Here is a 21,913-nt window from a genome sequence, read left to right on the forward strand (position 1 = left end):
TCTAGTTTAGGAAAGGAAAGCTGTTTGGTAGAGGTGACGGAGAACTGTAGACATATGACTCTGGATGTGGCACGTACATAGGCTCTTGTCTTCTATATTGTGGTGGTGGAGGTGGTGGTGATTCTGAAGGGTAAGGAGAATACTTTTTGGGTGGATAAGGGGAAGTGTATTGTGGTGTTGAAAGGGATGAGTCGTATGCTATCACTATAGCAGCAATGGCACTAAAGACCACAACATAAACGACCAAGCAATGACCAACCCCTATCATTCTTGAGGATCTCATCGTACCCGTAGCTGCTCTTTTAATCTCCTTTTGTTTTTGTTTTTCTTTTTGTTATGATATAGTTCAACATGAGAATCCTTTATATAAGATCGTTTTGTGTAATAAATAACTTATCTTCTCCATTTAGGTTCGTGTGTGGCACTTACAAATAATTTTGAAGACGTGCTAAGTTGCTTATTTGAAAAGTAGTGATCGTAAGGGGATGAATATCTGAGATTCTCTTGCAAATATCAATAAGTTTATGATATCTTCACATTCTTTTGTTATTTTTTTATAGCAACTTGATTTAAAGAAACATCAGAAGCCATGTATAGATGATATTTTTGCCATAATGGTTTTTTTTATGTGCGAACGCGTCATTATTACATGTATATAATTAGTTGAAAACATCTGATCAAAGAATTTACTAAATTTTTTGAATGATATAAAACTCTAATTAGTGCTTGTGGGAATTTTGTTGTATTAGTAAAAACTGAAAAGAAAAGAGAGAGTCTCACCTAGTTGATACAATAAAATGTATAATCCATATTGAAACATATTATTCTGATAATAGAGAATACATCAAATGAGGAATTAATTAGTAATGACTACATTGGTATCACCGGTTGTGGAATACTCTTGAGATTCGAAACCAGGATGGCAGCAACATTGGCCGGTTGTTTTGTGAACATATTTTTGACAAAACCCTCCTTTGTTGAATCCTTTAAATCTACAAAGTTCGTTGCATGTCATATCGTTTGTACATTTTGATCCCGGTATACATGGTATGACTTCGACTGCATAAACAAACACATTAAGAAGATTAAGTACAAAAACTATCGATTGATTATTTTATGAATTTGTATTACTAGTGCATGTTTATGTTTCTGATTCCAATCCCGGTGAGTTTGATAATATTTTTTTACAATAACAATATAAATTTTAAAGTTTTTTTTAAAAAAAAAAAAACTAAATTCTGAGCGATAGCCATTATTTCTTTTCAAACTGTTAACATATTTTTCAATCTGAATTGCCACCTTTAAAATAACACAAAATGACCTTCCGTTATAGTGGAGTTGACTGAATCTTTTCTTAAAGAAAAATATACAGAAAAAAAAAAATTTTGTAACTAAATGTAAAAAAAAAATAATATGATTAAATCTTTTGTTTTAAAATTGTTTCACTATTCATCTTTTAGACTAAACAATACGCATCAATATAAAAAGCTAATTTTTATGATGCATGAAACCATACATTTTACTAACTTTAAAAAATACTATCATTTTTCACACTAGAGTAACTCGACTTATTAAAAAACTCTGATAAACATTCCAAAATAAAAGCATTTAACGTGTATTTACATTCACAAATGTTTTTGTTCAAATGTAAAACTAATATTAAAATATATTGGTTTTCTTCACATGTAAAACTAATATTTCAACATGTTAATGCAAATACAGAGAATTTTGATCATTTTATTTCGTGTATATTGCTGGTAGAAGCATCCCAATTTTTTCAAAGAAATCCTATACTAATATTTGGGAAGTACATCCTAAGGATCATAACGTTGATTTTGTAAGAAATTACAATATATGCCATTAAAGAATTCTAATCATAATCATTTTATTCCATGTCACTAATATATATTAACGGGTCAACGGGTCAAACGGGTTTGAATATATTAAAAGATTTTGTTTATATAATTCATATAATTCGAAAAAATATTTCTTCAAACGATTACACAATTAATATAATTCGAAAATGTTATATACTAATCAATTCGAAAATGTTACAAAAATAGTATAAATGTTATATACTAATCTATTATTCGAAAATGTGATCGCAAATATTATTGAAAATGTTATATAGTAATCCATTATTCGAACATGTTATCAAAAATGTTATTGAAAATGTTAATGAAAATGATACATCATTGAAAACATTTTATATCAATCGAATTTATAAAAAAATGTTATTTTGAATTATAATACTCATATAGTTCGAAAATGTTATTGAAAATGTTATATACTAATCCATTATTCAAAAATTTTATTAAAAATTGAAAATGTTATATCATTGAAAAAATATTATATTATTCGGATTTATCAAGAAACTATTATTTTTCACGTCTATAGTTAGCCAAAATATATTATTCGAATTATAATTAAACAAAAGTTATTATTCGATTTGGTGCATTACTACAATTCGTAATCTTTGAGAATATTTTCAGTTTCCTTAAAATATTTTATCATCAATTATTGATTTCGTTTGTTATATTCTGTTTCTTATAATTTAAAAACGCAAAATCAAATCCCCTGTATTAAGCAACTACAACAAACACCAGTAAAAAAGTCAACAAAATATTCGAATTTCCTAAAATATATTTATCATTAACTATAAAATCTAAAATCTTTCAAAAATTGTTAACCATGTAAAGATTTTGTAGTTAAGGAAACAAAAATTTATTTTGAACATAATTTTGATTTAAAAAAATATAAATCGTAATGTATCTTGCAACTTAGGATTCCTTATATTATGGGAATCAAAGATTTTTCTTTTTCAATCATAAATTGGGTTATATATAAGGATAGTTTTTAAAATTTAATAATAAAATCACCATATTTGTTAAGATCTTAGTAGTTAAATATATTTAGATTAGTCGGCTAAACCTAAATTATGTACAAACTATCTCTCTATAAATAATGGCATTTCAAGCTAACTCGGTTTGATTTAAGGTTTTGTTGTCAAAATAAAGTTAATAATATTTTTTTGCTTTTGTCACTGCAGATAAAAACTCCACTTATCTACACTTATGGCATCGATGTGACGCGTAAAACATCTAAAAGGGATATTGTGGTGATTCATGAAGACGCCTGTTTCTGTTGATGGCTAAGACAACGATTGGAAACTGTTTAATGATCCGTTTAAAGGTAAAACCAAAGACATGTGTTTTTTTATGAGAGAATTTGATACCAAAAATCTGTGAAACATAATTGTGAAAGATTCAGTGCGTTTATTTTACAGTGCAACGAATGCAACATGGTCTATGTGTGATGTATTGGTATACACGTACGTAATAGTATTGTTCTAATCCTCTTAATTGAATATTTTATTTTTCAGATGTAAAGATCTGGTCTTCAACCCGATGTAAAAGCACATGAAAAGAGCTTGACGAGAGAGAAAAGCCTTAATTCGAAATGGTATATTATTGTTTATATACCAATTTTTCTATATAATTGTAGGAACCATACCTATTAAGAAACAAATTTCTATATCTAAATACACATTTTAATGATGAGAGATATTTTCTTTATACTTAAATCGTTTATAGATTTGTTTTTTTTGTATAACTATAAATATTGCTTCTATTGACAAGTCGATTTTTCTAATTTATTTATTTAGATGAATTTGAATACCTTTTATTTTGTTTATTTTCACATGTCTTGACTTGATGGTTTGTTTCAGATCTTCATCCAAAGAATCTCATCCAAAGAGTCTGATTCAATGAGCCTGTGTATTGGGAATCTGGAAGTAAAAAGAAATTCAAGGTGAAACTATTTAGAAGGTTTGTATGTTTCAAATATTTATGATTTACATGAAAACGTATATCTATTTTTTTTACTTAAGGAGATATATAAAATTGAAGTCACTATGAAACATGATTATGTCACCTACTGAGAATTGAAGATTAAGATGGAAGGTTATGCTAATTTCATGCTTATATATATGAGTATTATCGTTTCTCTAATACAAAACAACACCTAAATTTATAAAGTAGTTTTCCTTTACAGGTCAACAGATCACTATAAACACAAGGAAACAAAGAGACATCTATGATTCATGGATCAAGGAATATTGATCGAACTCATTGACAGCGTAAGTCTTATCTCTTGATTTATTCTTTTATATTGCATCTAGGTCCAGATCCTGTGAAGTAACACAAATCACAATATGTAGAAAATTTGAAAAAAAAATTAGCAGATGAATATGTAAGTAGACAATAAATATTTTCGAGTCTCAATCTAAGAACTTCCCTACAATTTCACGAAAAAAAATCATTTGTACCTTATGATTTTTCGAGTCTCTCTATATTTGGTATCACCAAGGCAAGTATTGTAAAATGTCAAACTGTATTATGATCATCTTGGTAAGAACGATGATCTAAATTTCGGAGTCGGAGGTCACACTGAATCTGCATGTCTCGATGATGTCCTTGATGTTGAAGATGACTTCTCCCCTCCCCGATTAAGCTTTCTTCTTTGGGTCTAAATGATAAATGGGCTTTTTAAGACCTCAAACTACAATATGTTTGGTTCTAAATTATGTGTTTAATGGGTTTCAATTTGAATTTAGCCTTCTTTTTTTCTTTTTTTCGTTTCCAACAATTTAAAATCATTTGACTCATTCGACTCTTCATATATCCAACTAGATTATATGTGTGAATACTTGCAAATTTAGCACATTGATATTATATATATCTACCAATTCTGTTGCTATTTACTTTCGACCTTATAGTCAGGGTTATTACATTCGATGTCTTACATCGTATTTGTTTTTAATTTATTGTACAATGATTAAGAATAAAAACATTTTCATATTATTTTATGCAAGCATCCTATACCTTAAAATTTTATTGAACCTAAATCACATAACCTATAAATTAAACTCAATTTATACGAAGAAAAAAAAACGGATTGTTTAGTCATGAACTAAATTCAGTCACAATCTCATGAACCTGAATTTATAAATTGAAATCATAGTTACAACTCAATAAGTATATATTATGTACGCCACAATCTTTCTTATAAATAAACTATAATTAAATGATATAACAGAAAAGTGATTTAATACTTGAAATTCAAATCCGGTTTACATTCAGTCATGATCTGACCGCCGGGTCAATCCGAGTTTCAAGATACACATAAAACTATTATCATTTTTAACATTCATAAACAGGATTAAACCTAGACCGAATACTAAACTGAATACCAAACCAATATGTATACAGATTATATATGTTACACCAAATTAAATGTTTATAAACATAACTTCGCACGAACGGAACATGAATTACGGATAATAAGAAAGTATCAGATATTTTGGGTAGCTAAATTTAGTTATTAATATCTCACTAATTTGGATATTATCAACTTCGGGCCGGGTAAAGGTCTATTTTGGGATGAAAGTTTCGAGAAATTCGAGTGTTTTTTTAAGATATAATTGAGAAATATATATAAAGAACATGTGGATCATTTTAACTAATTTTGTAAAACTTAAATATCCAAACAAAAATACAAGAAATACACGTATCTCATACGAATCCTAGACCTATTCTCTTACCCGTTGAACTGAAATATAAAATTGCAAACGTGTAAATTATTTAAAAAGAAACGGTTATAATATGGAATAATTTCTGACAGATTTCGGTTGAGAAGGGTTTTCCGTCCCGAAATGGACTTTCCTACTTTTTCTCATTTTTTTTTATATAATTGCCTTTACTGATAACAAAAACAATTCCAATACTCCTTCTCTCTAAATCGAATCGAAACCGGTATGTATGCAGGTTATAAGTGCTACATCAAATTAAATCTTAACAAACATATCTTCGCACGAACGGGCGATAATTACGGTAATATGAAGGTATCATAAATTTAGGGTAGCTGAATTCAATTCTTAAACTCTCACTAATTTAGATATCTATCAATTTTGGTACGGGTAAAGGTATATTTCAAGATAAAAGTTCTGAGAAATTCGGGTATTTTTAAGACATAAGTGAGAAATATTAAAAAAAAAAAGGGATAATTTACACTAATTTTGTAAAATTAAATACTCAAATGGAAAATACAAAAAAAATATAATACATGTATGATGTATCCCATCCGAATCCTAGACCTATTCCCTTACCCGCTGGACTAAAATTTGAGGACCAAAATGCATGTGTTAAAATAAATTCTGTAACCGCATAATAATTTCATATTCCAAAATAGAAGTATTTGTTTAACAAAAAAAGAATTCATAAACATATACAATATATATTTCCAAAAAGTATAAACTTATAAACTTAGGCTTTAAGTTTTACTATAAGATATATTTATAAAATAAAAGAAAAATTATAAAACACTAATAAATTGGATATTTACGGGTCACATAGTAAAGCGAGAAATATACCGGGTAAAGTGACAAGTATTAAAAAAACATATATCTGATACTTGACTTTTACCTACGGGTAACATAATAACACCCTTTACCTGACCCTAAGGTCACATATACCTTCTTTTCGAGACGGGTACGAGACGGATACGAGTCGAGTACCTATCAACCGGTTAGTTTATCTCATCGGTTCACAGATTTTTAATCATTCACAAGTTTAATAAAAATCTTATAGATCACTAATCCGCTTCACGGTTATTTCCAGTCCATCTGCTTCAAAGTAATGGTCAAAATTGAACCATTTAAAACATTTAACTATTTTATACTTCACACTAAAACCGAATCAAACTGCACTTGGTATAAATTCCACACGTACGTGCTGATCAGAATCTACATATAGGACCAAAATTACAAAAGAATCTATATTGAATTAAATTTTATGAAAACACATTTTTTATAATATGAAATCCCGCACATATGTGCGGGTCAAGATCTAGTCTTTAAATAAGACTTCAAGTCTCCCACCATGATATCAGAGAAAAATAAACAAAAATAATCGCATTTAAGACAATTTACTTCTGAGTAAATATATTTGTTACCTGAAATTATGGATGGAAGGATGAGAGCAAACACCATCAACAAAAGTAAGAGAAAATATGAAAACTTCTGAATGGCCATTGTTTATGTTGCTAAAAAATACAACAACTCACAGTTAGAATATTCTTGAGAAACAAAAAAAAAAAAAAACTATAGAAAAGTACACTGATAGTCTGATAGTAAGAATATTAGATTTTACAAATATTTGAAAGATGTTATTGATACTGTTTTAATATTCAAGTGGTTGTCTTTCAACATTTTTTATGATATTATACAACCCAATTTACCTTTCTTTTGGATATATAGATGTTGGGAATTGACTGTTTTTTTTTTTATCTATGGTTTTTCTATATTATATATGGAGTATTTGTTTTATTTGGTTATTTGAACAATGATGATTTGGTCAAAGGTGTTGTTATTAATTTATACTCAGATTCATGATTGTGTTTAAATAGTTTTGTTGACCACCATTTTATCTGAAGGGGTTATAATTTTCTTTCCTGTTTAGATAAAAATAGTTAAGCTGACCACAATTGTATTAGACTTGCTTTTAAACGTTGATAGTATCTACTATCTACTTTAATTGTTTGGCTTTGACTAAGAAAGAAAATAACATCACATCGGCCATTCAAATTTCTTTTATAATAGATATGTAACTGATTTATTAAAATAGGTAGAATTTTTTGAAAACGTTTATTTGGTTATTCAGACGGTGATCTTGGTCAAAACAATTGATGTCACTTACATTTTAAAATCGTATAATATATATCAGGTAAAGAAATTTGTAGGGGGCTTTTTATTTTAGTTGAATCATTTAGAGTCATTGTTTAAATTTAAATTAATTTTATGGACCGATTTTTAAAAAATCTAGATACAAAAGCTCAAGTATTTTGATGGCAGAAACCAAATTTAGATCCTTATTTTTTTTTTTTGTTAAAATTGTTTTAGATCCTTATTGTCAGTGCCGGCCCGACATCTTCGAGTGCCATAGCAAAGCTTCAAAAAGTATGCCTTTTTCATATACTACAAAAACCATTAACGAATCATTATCGAATTTGCTTTTTTTTTTAAAACAAATTTGGAAGGAAAAAACAATAAATTCAAAAGCAAAACTAACAATTAACTTCAAAACCTAGGATTTTTCACTTGTAAAATAAGCAAATTGACTCACATACACGCATAAGAGAGGTATCACTTGTAGGATTTTTAGAGTTTTTTTTACTAAATCAAAAATTTAGTGTTGAAGATAATTAGTTTGTTTTTAAAAGCCCATATCATTTTTTTTAAAGGCCCTACAAAATTAATTTATAGCTTTTGCAGCATATCCAAAACTTAACAAATTTTTAGTTTAAAAGGCCCTAAAATTTTGAGGCCCCAATCGTTGGCTTCAGTTGCTTGGCCTCTGCGCCGGCCCTGCTTATTGTCATGTGATATGGGACCAGGGCCGACTTAAGAGGCAGCGCAATGGGGCGAGGGTCCATATTTTTCAGCTAAATTTGCCACACATTTGAGATGACATATAGTGGTAGATAATAAAATTTTTCAAAATATGTTACCCTCTTTTTGTGAAGAAGAAGTTGTCTCGCAATTGCGTCGATTTATTCTTCTCAATTTCGTAGCTGATATATCATACAAATATCTCGCAAAAAAAAAATGTATGTATATATGTATGCTTATATAAACCAAAGTTGGCAAGAGTAAGTGAGTAAAGAAGAAAGATCACTTAAAAATAAATATTTTCTTGAAATCCCCTTTTGACAATTAAATATATTTTTCTAAATTTTGGAGCGAGATAATGTCTCACGGGATTTATGTTCGAGAGTGGATGTATAAACACATAAATTCCAATGGATGGGCTAGAAGAATTCATGGAAACGCGAATCAAATGTTATTGACGTGAAAAACCGGTAACATGTACTAACCAAGTCAAAAGTACGAAAATGTTCAATATTTTTCTATCAAAACCGTCACAAGACATTCATATAATAGAAAGTTTCTATCAAATTATTATATATGGTTTTCGCATAGTGAGGCAAATCTTATTATATAAATTATGGTTTTCAAAGTTAATAACTCGCATGATCGTGACATGTGTCAAGTCTATCGATTAGATGTTGACATGTGTCAAAAAATATTTAACTTTTTTCATTAACGAAATAGGAAAACTAAAAAAAAAAAGAATATTTACATATACTAATTTATATATCTAATTTTTAAAATTTGTTAACTTTATTTTTCTTAGCCAAAAAGGAAAACTAACAATTTCTTAGATTTGACATGTGTTAATTGTTTTCTATAAAATCATTTAGTATGGATATTAACAAATAAACAATAACTGTTGAAGTTTTAAATAACAATATAAGTTATTTAACATTAATTTAATTAGATAAAATTGTATTTATCATCGTAATATAGTGTTTTTATTCATCAAATGAAAACACAAAATTTTGACAAAAAATAATGAGCTTATAAAAACGAACAAATATTTGATAAGAAAATTAGTGTGGTTATACTTAATTTTATTTTAACAATTTTAGTGCATCTAGTCATAATTATAAACTAAAAATATTTGGGAAAATGGCTTATATGATTGAATTTTTGACTAATGAGAATGTTAATATATATATATATATATATTTTAATGATTTATTTATTAATTTTAACTTATTTAAAATTAGTTTGCCATGAGGTAAAACTAACTTATGGGATTACGTTATATAGAAAACTATATTTTAACAATGTTTGTTTTCCATAACTTTTGTGGATTTCTATTTTTTATTAAATGTTTTGTTATTTTTTAATATATTTAATTTTTAATATTAACTAAGATATAGATTTGATATGATATATATACGATTTTGATACAAAATTATTATTAACAGTTTATCCAATAAGATGAACTATGAAGACTTAAAATCAAGTTTATTGTGATGTTATAAATAGTTAAATTATATTGGAAAATGGAATGTGTAAGATTAAAATTTCGTTTTAAAAAAAAATACTAAATTGAATATATAAAAGTGTGTCAGTTACTATTTAGGATTTAAATATCATCAATGCGAAAAAATGTGTAGAATTAAAATTCAGTTTATTACGATGAAATAAATAACTAAAATGTATAGAAAATAGAATATGTAAGATTTAATTTTTTCTTAAAACAAAAAATACTAAATTATTAAATATTAGGGAAACTGAATGGATTATTATATTAATCAAAATTCAAATATAATTGATAACAATTTATATTTATATATTATACCCGCCTATTTAGGCGGGCCTTATCTAGTATGATATACATCGTCTAGTATAACGTTTTCAACATGTAGAGCATGCTGATCATTCACGACTATATCATATAAAAACGATTCGCAATTTTGCGAGAAATTTTTCCTAACTCATCCGACGATAAGAAATGTATCGTTTTCGTTGTCACCAGTAAACAAAACATAAAATAAGAGACCTCTATTTCCTTCACAAGTTAATATGTGGTAGGTAATTTTAAGGGTGAGTTAAATATGTATGCTCAGACGAACGAAAAATTAAGTATGTATGCTTTCATAATTAGTTATTTAGTTCTCTCTCTTCACCTTAAATAATTAAGACGAAAATACCCATATAAAACATAAAGATCTTTAGTTGTGTAGCACAGATACGGAGGCTAACCGAGTTAAGCAACTTATCGACTAACCACGTTATTATCGTCCGCGTTTGTCTTTCAGCCAAATATCATCACCAACATCTGTAATAGCAACACCTTAAGACAGAGCAAAAGAAAAAATTATGAGATATAAGTAACGAAAACATTACAGAGTAACTCAAGTATCGATTAATATTGTCATTAGCATTTGCGTTACTCTGAATTGCAGTAACTTCACCAACCTTAGCAAGACTAGCGCCCTAAAACAAGGAATGCAAAAAAAAAAAAAAAAAACCAACCGGTGCTAACGAAAATATAAACACTAACTACTAAATTATCAGCTAACATCGTCTTTAACACAATCTATCCTCTTAAAATTATAGACAAATACGAACAATTAGATAACAAACACTTGACTATAGTAGTTAAATTATCAAACATATATAATTATCAAAAAAATTACGAGCTATAAGTAACGAAAACATTACAGAATAACTTAAGTATCGACTAATTTTTTAGCATTTGCGTTACTCTGAATTCCAATAACTTCACCAACTTTAGGAGTACTAGCACCCTAAACAATGAATGCAAAATAAATATACCGAGTTAAATATTATATCGCAATAAGTTTATAATTTATGTGATAAATTCATATTTATCGTGTAAACCAATTTATTATATATATTAGATATAAAAACAACGGGTTACATATAATATAGTATTTGTGTGTATAATTATTTGATTAACATGTGAATTAGTATAGTTTCGTAGTAAATTCATATATTATGTGTTCAATGCATATTTATCATGTTAAAACCAGTAATCATATTTATGCATAATTATAATAAAATACATATTTATGCATAATTACTCTTTTGCTAATGTAAGTAACTGGATAAAAATTTCTAATAACGGGTATCCCTTATATATTAATTGAAAAGCATTTTTAATAAATAACCTTATCTTCATGTGTGATTAACAAAAATGTCATGCTGACGTGTCGTTCTCATAGAGCTTCTCAATCCATTTAATTAAAAACCCAACACTTATTAAGATATTTACAGATTTTGCCATTAGTTTTACTTATATTTATTTTTTCACTTGATTTATGTTTTTTATTTTACTCAATTAATTAAAAATAAAATACAATTAATTAAAACAAAAATACAATTATAATATGCAATTAAGATATAAAAATCTATACAAAATGGAGTACCTAGTATTTTGTATATTGATTAATATACCAAGATATATATCATAAATTATGATAAACATAAACATTAATACATAAATAAAAAATTTACTAATCTTGATAATCATTAATACACCACCGTTTATCTAATAATATAAAAATCGAACACCTTCAATCTTTTTTTTTGGTAGGAGTGAACACCTTCAATATTGTCAATACATTAAAATTGGTTAATAATCGTTTTGTCCCGCACTATGTGCGGGTTGTTATCTAGTATATAATTATAAACGATAACAATAATAATAATATGTTAAGTAATACTATAAATCGTTAACAATAACAAAATAATAATTTATTTACCTAACTACAAAATTGAGTTATTAATTCTTTAATATTACATATATTTATAACGGATTAATAGTTTATTTAACGGAATTTTACATTGTTTAATCGTTAATTTATAAATTATCGGATCAATTCGAGTTTATATTTAGTTTAGCAAAATATCTCACAGTTTTTCTAATTCCACCGTCATAATCTCCGATAACAATTGAAGTATTAGATACATCACAACACAAATTGAAACTCAAACATAGACGCCTTCACGAATTCCATATTAATTAGAACTCAAACCACACAAACAGAGACAAAAAATTGCCCTCGTCATCGTCCATGACGATATCCATTGATTCCTGAGAATCATTAGACACTCCTCCTAATACTCTAGTTTTCCAACAACCAATATAACTTCAATCAATTGTTGGCAAACACATGGGTCAAGGAGCCGTCTCGGCGGAGCTGGTCTCGAGTTCAACGTTGGGTCAAGGCGCCGTCTCGGCGGAGCTGGTCTCGAGTTCAACATTGACGTCCGTCATAAGTATTGACAGAGAATGAAATTGTCTAGAGTTTTTTTATTTTCTTCTTCTCACATCAAACACAAGTAAGAAAGAGAAATTAAATAATGAAGATAGGGATAAAAAAATCCAAATTTATTAAACACTAAACAGTAGATGAGATATTTAGGGAGGAAAGAGAACTAATTTTCCACTTATCTGAGCATAGATAATGGTATATCTCTAATTTTAAAACTTAACAATCTGAGAAGACACTGGTTTAACTTGACAGTCAACCAAACCAAAACCTTTGCAATCCGGCCGGTTTAAGTTGACTAGCCGGTCTAAATCGAACACTTAAACCAAAACCTAAATCCGGTTAAAGAAAACTGTACATTTGACAGCTTCGTCTTCTTCACCAACTACCCCATTTCTGCTTCTGCTTCTACTTAGAGACAGACAAAGAGAGATCGCTTCGGCACAATCTGCAATTTTCCAACATCGACATGTTTAACTCTATGGCGTTGATAATTTTCACCATTCTTTTCCTCTCAATCTCCGACGCGTTCCCGATTCCGTCGCCGAACGGAGAGATCGACGCAATGTTAGTCCGAAACAGTCTCATCGGAGAAGATGAAGATCTAATGCCAACTGAGATCAGCCGGAGAGTACTGATGGCACAGAAACGGTACATCGGCTACGAAACCCTAAGGAGAGACATGGTTCCTTGTCAGAAACCAGGAGCTTCTTACTACGATTGTCGCTCCGGACAAGCTAATTCTTACAACAGAGGCTGCGAGACCATTACAAGATGTGCTAGAGACACAAGCGACATCAAGACATGAAGGTAAGATCCAAGAAATTGCCAAAATTGGAAGTTTTTTAGCTTTTGGTCTGAAATTCAGAGGCAAGTAAGTTCTATATATGTTTTGAGCCTTTTTTGATATATGAATTGTTATATATAATTGTAACACTACAACTATTTTTGCTTAATTATTGAGATCTATAAATTATATGAAGTTTTTTCAGTAGATTGATGGATAAATTTGGGTGTTAGTTTTGCTTGTTTTTGGGTGATTTGGACCAAATTAGAATCTTGTCACTTAGTATATTAAGATTCTTGCTAATTACACGAGCAAGAGCAATCTGTGTTCTTCAAATAACACCAAAATCATCTTATAGTTTAACAATAAATCTCAACAATAGAGTTTTATTTTTGTAAGTATAGAAAATCTTTTGAATCAACAAAATAGTCTTAAGAAGTAACTAAACCACCAAATCTATAAACTCCAGAGTAATGAACATTGCAGGTCCTTTTTTTATCTCTCTATAACGTATGAGTTTGGTGATATGAGGCTCTCCACGTACGTATTTCCGAGTAGAGACTTGTCGAATTCAACACCGCGGATTTTCAGATTCTTCCTAGTATTACGCTCAAAATTGTACAAGACCAAGTGTCCATCGAGCACCAGAAGAACCTCCTCGTTATTCTCGGTCGAACACAGCGGTTTCATGTGTTTGTAGGAACGGCTGATTCGAATCTTACTCCAAGAACTCTCGAGGCCGTACTCGTTCATTACCCATATAACATCATGTATCTTCATGCAAAAATAAACAACACAAAGACGCCCTTTGAGAATACCGACCTTAGATTTTGGATAGATATGCTCACATTCCTCGGCCAAATCAGGTAATGACATAACTCGGAACTTCTCTGTCGTAAGGTCAAATGCTGTAACCACTTTCTGACTAGTTTCTCCTCTTCTAGGTATGGAAATCCAATGGATCGCTCCGTTGAGTTCCACAGAGGTAAAAAAACAAACATCTTTATAAGGCATATTGCATATTCGTCTCCACGAATCTGTCTTCAATGAGTAGACATAATTGTCGTTACCATCAATAAACTTAACCACTTTGAAATCATTGTTTAGAGAATCGAAACCAAACCCATAACTAAACAAAGTTTTAGTGGATTTGGAACGCAAAGATTCAGGCAAGTCTGGTAGTTTCTTGGATTCTCCGGTGGTCGGGTTATACAAGAAGACATCGTTTAAAAGCAAAATGTTAGCCATACACAGCAACCCGTTCGAAGATCCAAAGAAACGAACCCAACGTTTTTTATATTTTCCGGACGAATGAATTCCATCTGAATTCGATTTCAATTCAGCTTTCTTATATAATTCAGATAAGAAATCTACATCTTCTTTAAGCGGGTAATCGAGTTCCACAGCAGTCAAATCCTTAATTCCTTCACAACCATCACGGATCGAATCTAAATCTACCGCAAATAGATTATTGAAAGGCAGTATAAGTCTACGGTGGCCCAATCGTACCGCGTTATGATCGAGATGCTTTTTCGCAAACTTGGGATCGGATAAGAGAGAGTGAAAAGGCTTTGACACGCATCTGAATCTCCCCAATGATCTAGCATGTGATCGAAGCAGAATTTCTGTGATTACCTCTTGAGGAAGGTAGGGCAATTTCGTGGGTGAAGCTTCGTGATGGGTCCCAACTCTCCCCCTCTTCGTCGCCTCCATTATATTGTTCTCTGAACAGAAACCTTTATTTCTAAAAGATATTTAAGGCTTTACTATCGTGATTCTTAAAGCTATTTATATGTGCCGTTCAATCATTATTAAGGCTACCCTAAACCTAGCTTACACAACAAGCTAAATAAATAATATAAGGCAATAAATAATTTGACTAACATGTGTGCTTATTAGAAAAAAATATAAATCATTGAAAATCAAAAATCATATCTTATAACATCCAAACTTTTCAAATAGTCTAGTCTACTAATCTTAAGTGTTTCACATCCTTCAATCGTCTAGTTCCTTGCAATTATGATATAGAGAAAATGTTCGTGATTCTGATCGAGTATTTTCGGTCGGGTTTGAGTTCCTACTTCGGGTTCGGGTTTTTTGTCCAGCCCTAGCTTACTGCTGAGACGATCTAGACTCGTTACGCAGCGTAAATTTTACATTGTCAACCCCTCTCTTTTTATCTCTTTGGAGGAACGTTCTCATTGTTCTCACAAAAGCAGTAAAATTTGAAACTTTCAAGGCAGATTTTAGTAGTCCTGACAAAGAAGAAAGATAGTTCGTTGAAGAAAATGAAAACGCATATTTTTAGCTGAATGTTAACAAAAAGTTAGATTGAAAGAGCCTTTCTGAATTAATTAGAGAACTTTGAAACGTGTACGATAGTAACTACAACCGCAGATCCACCCACGAATCGAACCCATGTGTTATTTCGTGTGTTAACCCACATTAAAGATGAGCAACTGAGACATTCATTCAACAAAAGTCGCTAAAAATTGGGATACCGAAAACAAGTTTCCCCTTTTTTTGGTTTCTCATTTGTTTGAAGAGTACAACGTTGAACAGAACACACAAAATAAAATCAAGAGGAAACTAAACCATAAACCAAAAACTAATTTAAGTTTGATGAAAAATGGAGAAAACAAGCACAACCTTTAAAAGCCAATAACCCTTATTCATACTGATATTTGGTCAACTTCATCAGAAGACCAATATCTCAAACAGTTCCACTCTTCCACCACAAGTAGACCCGAACCATACGCTTTGTCCACTCTCTCTCTCTCTCAGTACCTGTAGTGAGGAGGCTTGTATGGTCCCTCAATCGGAATGCTGATGTAGTCAGATTGGTCCTTTGACAGCTTTGTAAGCCTGGCTCCAAGCTTGCCCAAGTGAAGTGCTGCAACCTTCTCATCCAAATGCTTGGGAAGAACGTACACCTTCTTCTCGTACTTACCGCTTGACTTCTCGTTCCAGAGCTCGAGCTGGGCAATAACCTGGTTGGTGAAAGAGCAAGACATCACGAAACTCGGGTGACCAGTGGCACAACCCAAGTTCATGAGACGACCCTCAGCCAAGACAATGATTCCGGTCTTGGTCTCTGGGAACACCCACCTGTCAGTCTGAGGCTTGATGGTGATACGCTTAACACCAGGGTAAGTCTCCAATCCAAGCATGTCAATCTCATTGTCAAAGTGACCAATGTTGCACACAATAGCGTTGTTCTTCATCTTCCTCATGTGGTCAACCATGATGATGTCTTTGTTACCAGTGGTGGTGACAAAGATATCAGCTTCTGAGACAACATCCTCAAGGGTAAGAACCTGAAGTCCTTCCATCAAAGCTTGAAGGGCACAGATGGGGTCAATCTCAGTCACAATGACTCTAGCACCAGCAGTCTTCATGGCAGCAGCACAACCCTTTCCAACATCACCATATCCACAGATAACAGCAACCTTTCCAGCGATCATAACATCAGTGGCCCTCATGAGACCATCAGGAAGTGAGTGACGGCAACCATACAAGTTGTCGAACTGTAAATCAACAACACATGAAATTCTCAGTGACAGCACATAACATTAATCTGTTCTCCACTAATAATAAACAAACACAGTGATGAATATAAAATCAATTAGAAACACTGAGTTTAAAGTTAACCCTGTAACCAAGTAAAGACAGTTTCCTACTACTTAGTGATTACGTTGTTGTTTAAACCTATAAGCAACAAAAACTACAGATCTAGAGACCTATCAGCCTCATCATCACTAGTAAAGATCAATACCTTGCTCTTGGTGACAGAGTCATTGACGTTAATGGCAGGGAACAAGAGAGTTCCATTTTCCTGCATCTGATAAAGCCTCTTAACACCAGTAGTAGTTTCCTCAGAGACACCAACAAGTCTCTCCTTCATCTTATGGTACTTCTTAGGATCAACCTGAAGACCTTCCTTGATAATAGACAACACGATCTGAAACTCAGGGTTATCAGTAGAAGTAGGATCAGGAACTTGACCAGTCTTCTCAAAAATCTCCTCAGCTTTAACACCTTCATGAATCAAAAGCGTAGCGTCACCACCATCATCAACAATCAGATCAGGACCACCACCTGGACCCCAATCAAGAGCACGTTCCGTACACCACCAATACTCCTGAAGCGTCTCACCTTTCCAGGCGAAAACAGCGGCGGAGTCACGAGCGATTGCGGCGGCGGCGTGGTCTTGAGTGGAGAAGATGTTGCAAGAACACCATCTGACTTCAGCACCGAGAGCAGTTAGGGTTTCGATGAGTACGGCGGTTTGGATCGTCATGTGAAGAGATCCGGTGATTCTAGCGCCTTTGAATGGTTGAGATGGTCCGAACTCGGTACGACAAGCCATGAGTCCAGGCATCTCAACTTCGGCGAGCTCGAGTTCGAGACGACCGAAATCGGCTTGAGACATGTCTTTGACCTTGTATTCACGGCCGCTTGAGGTCTTCTCGACGAGCAACGCCATTTTTCTAGATCTGAGATTTGAAATCGAAGGAGGCAGAGAGAGAGAGAGAAGTGAGTGCGAGGAGAAGAGAAAGGGAGTGAGAGAGAATATATAGATGAGGTCAAAATGAAATGGACGGTTGAGATTGTTTTGAGGGTTTGGTGGATCTGGTAGAAGTTATAATCCCGTGGATGAAGGAACACGCTGCACGAGCGGTATGACTCGTGTTGTGGGTTGATCGGACGGTGATGTGGGAGTGTTGCCACGTGGCTGTGTTTTATTTGTTTCGGTGAATCATAGATCTTAGTTATTGACTTATTGCGAACCCTAACGGGCCTTCACAGTAGTAGCCCACGAATGAACAATCAGTTGATTTCTTTAGTTTCTTTTTTTCGATGACTATTCAAGAATTAGCAACTACTAGGTTATTTATTTACGGCATATTTCTGTTTTTGTTTCATTTTAGAAATTAGAATATACTATATATATTAAAACAGAATATATTTTTTCAAAAAACAATTATGTAATATCATTAGAAGAATCTTTGTAAATCTTATCATTTATTTACAAAGATTAATGAAGAGTTTAAAATAATAATTTACAAACACATGAATTTACTTACAAAGATAAATATCATTCACCACACTGCAGCATTCGTTAATCGCCATGAAAACATGATATTGAGATGGTTGCTTAAAGTTTGAAGGACTATGAAAGGAGGTTTTCACCAAAGAACATGTGTTATCTAAAGGTGGAACTAGGTACATTAGAACAGTCCGTCCAATCAGCGTTTGTGTAGACAGTAATGCATGTTATATAGACAGATTGGGTGAAAATAAGTCATGAGACATAGTTCCACGAGCATAGCCTATAATACACTTGAGAAGAGTGTATAATATGATTGGTAAGTTCTCCCCTAATTTCGTCTCCACCACCTAGCATGGGCCGCAACAATGCTATGTGGCGGAGACAGAATTAAGAGAGAAATACTTTGTATAGACTGAAATGATAAGAAAATATTGGTTAATAAACACTAAAATTATAATCTTCCTATAGTGTTTTTAATTCTTTTATAATTTGAATATTTTTTTTAGTTTACCATCTTACTTTCAGATCGATAATGTCTTTAACTGTTTGATCTAGCCTCTAATGTAGATTAAACAACTTAACCGGATCAATTGAATCTTAGTTTAACAATTGAAGCTAAATATTTAAAATTTGCAACATTTTTTCCCAAAACTTTTCTAAATCAGTTTATCGTCGCGCTTGTATCATTCACTCTAAAGTCGGTCATATGCATTGCTCTCGTATCATTTTCTCTCTAAAGTCGCTTAAATTGCATCATCATTCTGCCATGAATTCCCCCATTTGAAGTCATTTAATTATGAGATCTCGTTCGGCTGATTGGACCACGAGAAACGTCCCATGTTCTCCGCTTATTATAACGACATATTTCTAAATTAATGCCTTAGATCCACGACATGTGACTTGTGTTTCTTTTTTCCCTCTTCTTTACCATATTGTTTTTGCTTTTTCTTTTTGTCAACTTTAGTTAATGATTCTTCATATTTCAAAACATTTTTGTTTATAAGATCTGTCAATTCTTATACTAAAATAGACAATTCAACTCGCAATATACGGAAAACTGAAATCTACAACTTTTTATTTATTTGTGTATATATATAGCTTTTTTTTTAATCAAAGAAACATATATATACAACTTATTCAAACCTAAATTATCAAATTTAACACCTAAATCTCAGTATGAATCCGTATTAAAGTTGGTTTGAAAATACAAACAATAACTTGTTTTTGAATAATAGAATATTAATATAGGTGAAAATGCAATAGCCACCAAGCATTTACATTAGTGGTATTGTGTGTGTGTGCGCTGTTTGGATCTGGACCTGCGCGTGTAGGAGCGTCGGTGGATCTGACTGATCTTAAAAGTTCAAAACAGAAGTAAACAAAGGTTTTAACTTTTAAGTTTTAATTAAATTAGTTAGACTTAATATTTTATTATGTTGTGATTTACCAAAAGAATTGTAATATTTCAAGCAACCGACAGTGAGAATCATAGCAATTATGTGGCGATGTGCGTTCTTTTTTCTTTGTTTTGGTACTATGCAGATCTAACATGTCATTTTTATTTGTTTATAAATTTTAAAAGTACTTTATAAATTTTAATTAGATTTGATTGTTCTAGGTAGAAACGATATAGTACTAGGCTGTGACTGGTGTGCTACATAGAAGAAAAATATATCACGTGGTCCTACCACATTGGAAGAAAAGTTTTTTTGTTATCAAATGAATTTTTATTTTATGAGTAGAAACTTTTCTTCTACGTATTAGTAGAAAGAAGAATTCTTCTCATTTCTTTTCCTCTTCTCTCTCACCAGTCAGACCCCTAGTTTTGCTATTAAACGAGTAACGATCGAATACTTTAATATATAGTCAATCGCCATAATGTTTCACATTCGGGTCATACATAAACTATAGGCTATAGCACTGATCATTTATTATCCCAAGACTTTGAAAACTCGATGAAAAAAAAAAAAAAAAGACTTTCAGAACTCAAAAGCTATTTAATAAATCTCTAATTTTTTAAAACAAAAAGGCTCACTACTTTGGCTAATAGTTGAGAAACTAAATTTAATCTTTTCATAAATGAAGTTTCTTAAAACTGGTTCACTACAAGAAAAATGTCACTTTTTAATGGCAATATATTGTATGTCGAAATAGGTTTGGTTGAAATTTTTTGACCAACATTTTAATTAGAAATTTGTCGGTTTAATTAGTTGGAAATTCTCAAATTTTAGTAGCGAGTTGAAATTGACCGAACTAATTGTTTCCTTAATTTTCTATCTTTTGGATATTTGGTTAGCAACCCGCTACTTTTTATTGTCATTGAGAAATATGAGAATGTAAAAACTGAAAAAGTGGTTGTAGCTCGGAAAAGAGAAACACGAAACGACAATCTTTTTTAATACTTTTAACTTCCTCACAAATTAAAAAAATGAATGAGTTAAATTTATTATTTTTATTTAGCATATATGAATTATTGAATTTGTTTAAAGAAAATTTCTTACATCCACAACTAAGGCAAACATTTCAAATTATAGTAGTGAATTGAAATTGACCGAACTATTAAAACTAAATGACATTTTTGTACAAGAAATTTTTTGAAAAATTTATATTACTTCTTTCAGAATATGAGAAGTATTTATTAAAAATTTCAAATGTGATAATATAAGGTAAAGTTATTCTTCGAAACAGAAAAAGACAACACAATTAAAACGTGATTTTTTAAAAAATGGTTTAATACTTGAAAATTTGGTATTTCATTTATTTGTCTAAGCAAACCATGACGTACAAAAGAAAGAGTTATTTCTAGGAAAAGAATAATCTCACCGGTTACATTATGTATGTCACCATGTCGACACCAGTCACACAGCAATATGAGTATATGATAACTCCAAAAAGAATTGTTTTTTAATTAAGAAAACTATATTATATTATAAGGCAATACTTTCCGTTTTATTTGCGGAGGTAGGTGAGTTTCCAATTATACAGGTCTAAAAATCGAGGTTGGTGAAGCTTACTTTACAACAAAAGTCCTCATCTATTTATCTACCACTTGGAAAATTCTCCAAAACGTGATTTATACATACTCCTCACAGTCTCACTTCTTCTAATATTGTAATATGTTTCTATTCATAGTTTACGTATAATTTTCTATATGTCGAACAAATACTTTTAAATTGAGTTAACGTTACAAAGTTTTATTTTGCCAACTATTTTTATAAACTCAGTACAAATATTACCTGAAAAAGACCATTTTCTAACTTCATTATGTGTAGAAAATGAAGATCTTTGTCACATCACATGTTAACCTCAGATCTGCCACTACCACTAGGCACTACGTTACTATTTAATGACCACAAAATCAAATC

The 21,913-nt window shown here is 31.1% G+C and overlaps 5 protein-coding genes across 5 annotated transcripts; 1 reads left to right on the forward strand and 4 right to left on the reverse strand.

Moving 5' to 3' along the window:
* Position 1: 1 nt before the first annotated feature.
* On the reverse strand, positions 2–416 carry LOC110226501 (extensin-like). The gene has a single exon (XM_021018430.1). The coding sequence runs from the start codon at positions 281–283 to the stop codon at positions 2–4; it is 282 nt and encodes a 93-aa protein (XP_020874089.1). The 5' UTR covers positions 284–416.
* Positions 417–856: 440 nt separating this feature from the next.
* Positions 857–7,147, reverse strand: LOC9306419 (putative defensin-like protein 88). Its single transcript, XM_002870302.2, has 2 exons — positions 7,012–7,147; positions 857–1,059 (listed from the first exon to the last, which is right to left on the reverse strand). The coding sequence occupies exons 1-2, from the start codon at positions 7,088–7,090 to the stop codon at positions 857–859; spliced, it is 282 nt and encodes a 93-aa protein (XP_002870348.1). The 5' UTR covers positions 7,091–7,147.
* Positions 7,148–13,078: 5,931 nt separating this feature from the next.
* Positions 13,079–13,702, forward strand: LOC9306420 (protein RALF-like 31). Its single transcript, XM_021017121.1, has one exon. The coding sequence runs from the start codon at positions 13,178–13,180 to the stop codon at positions 13,514–13,516; it is 339 nt and encodes a 112-aa protein (XP_020872780.1). The 5' UTR covers positions 13,079–13,177; the 3' UTR covers positions 13,517–13,702.
* A 288-nt stretch (positions 13,703–13,990) lies between these two features.
* LOC9304399 (F-box/kelch-repeat protein At3g06240) lies at positions 13,991–15,208 on the reverse strand. Its single transcript, XM_002870303.2, has one exon. It carries the CDS (start codon positions 15,206–15,208, stop codon positions 13,991–13,993), a length of 1,218 nt encoding a protein of 405 aa, XP_002870349.1.
* A 767-nt stretch (positions 15,209–15,975) lies between these two features.
* LOC9306421 (adenosylhomocysteinase 1) lies at positions 15,976–18,212 on the reverse strand. Its single transcript, XM_002870304.2, has 2 exons — positions 17,271–18,212; positions 15,976–17,022 (listed from the first exon to the last, which is right to left on the reverse strand). The coding sequence occupies exons 1-2, from the start codon at positions 17,979–17,981 to the stop codon at positions 16,276–16,278; spliced, it is 1,458 nt and encodes a 485-aa protein (XP_002870350.1). The 5' UTR covers positions 17,982–18,212; the 3' UTR covers positions 15,976–16,275.
* Positions 18,213–21,913: the final 3,701 nt, after the last annotated feature.

The sequence above is a fragment of the Arabidopsis lyrata genome (genome assembly GCF_000004255.2).
Source record: "Arabidopsis lyrata subsp. lyrata unplaced genomic scaffold ARALYscaffold_7, whole genome shotgun sequence".
NCBI classification, from domain to species: domain Eukaryota; kingdom Viridiplantae; phylum Streptophyta; class Magnoliopsida; order Brassicales; family Brassicaceae; genus Arabidopsis; species Arabidopsis lyrata.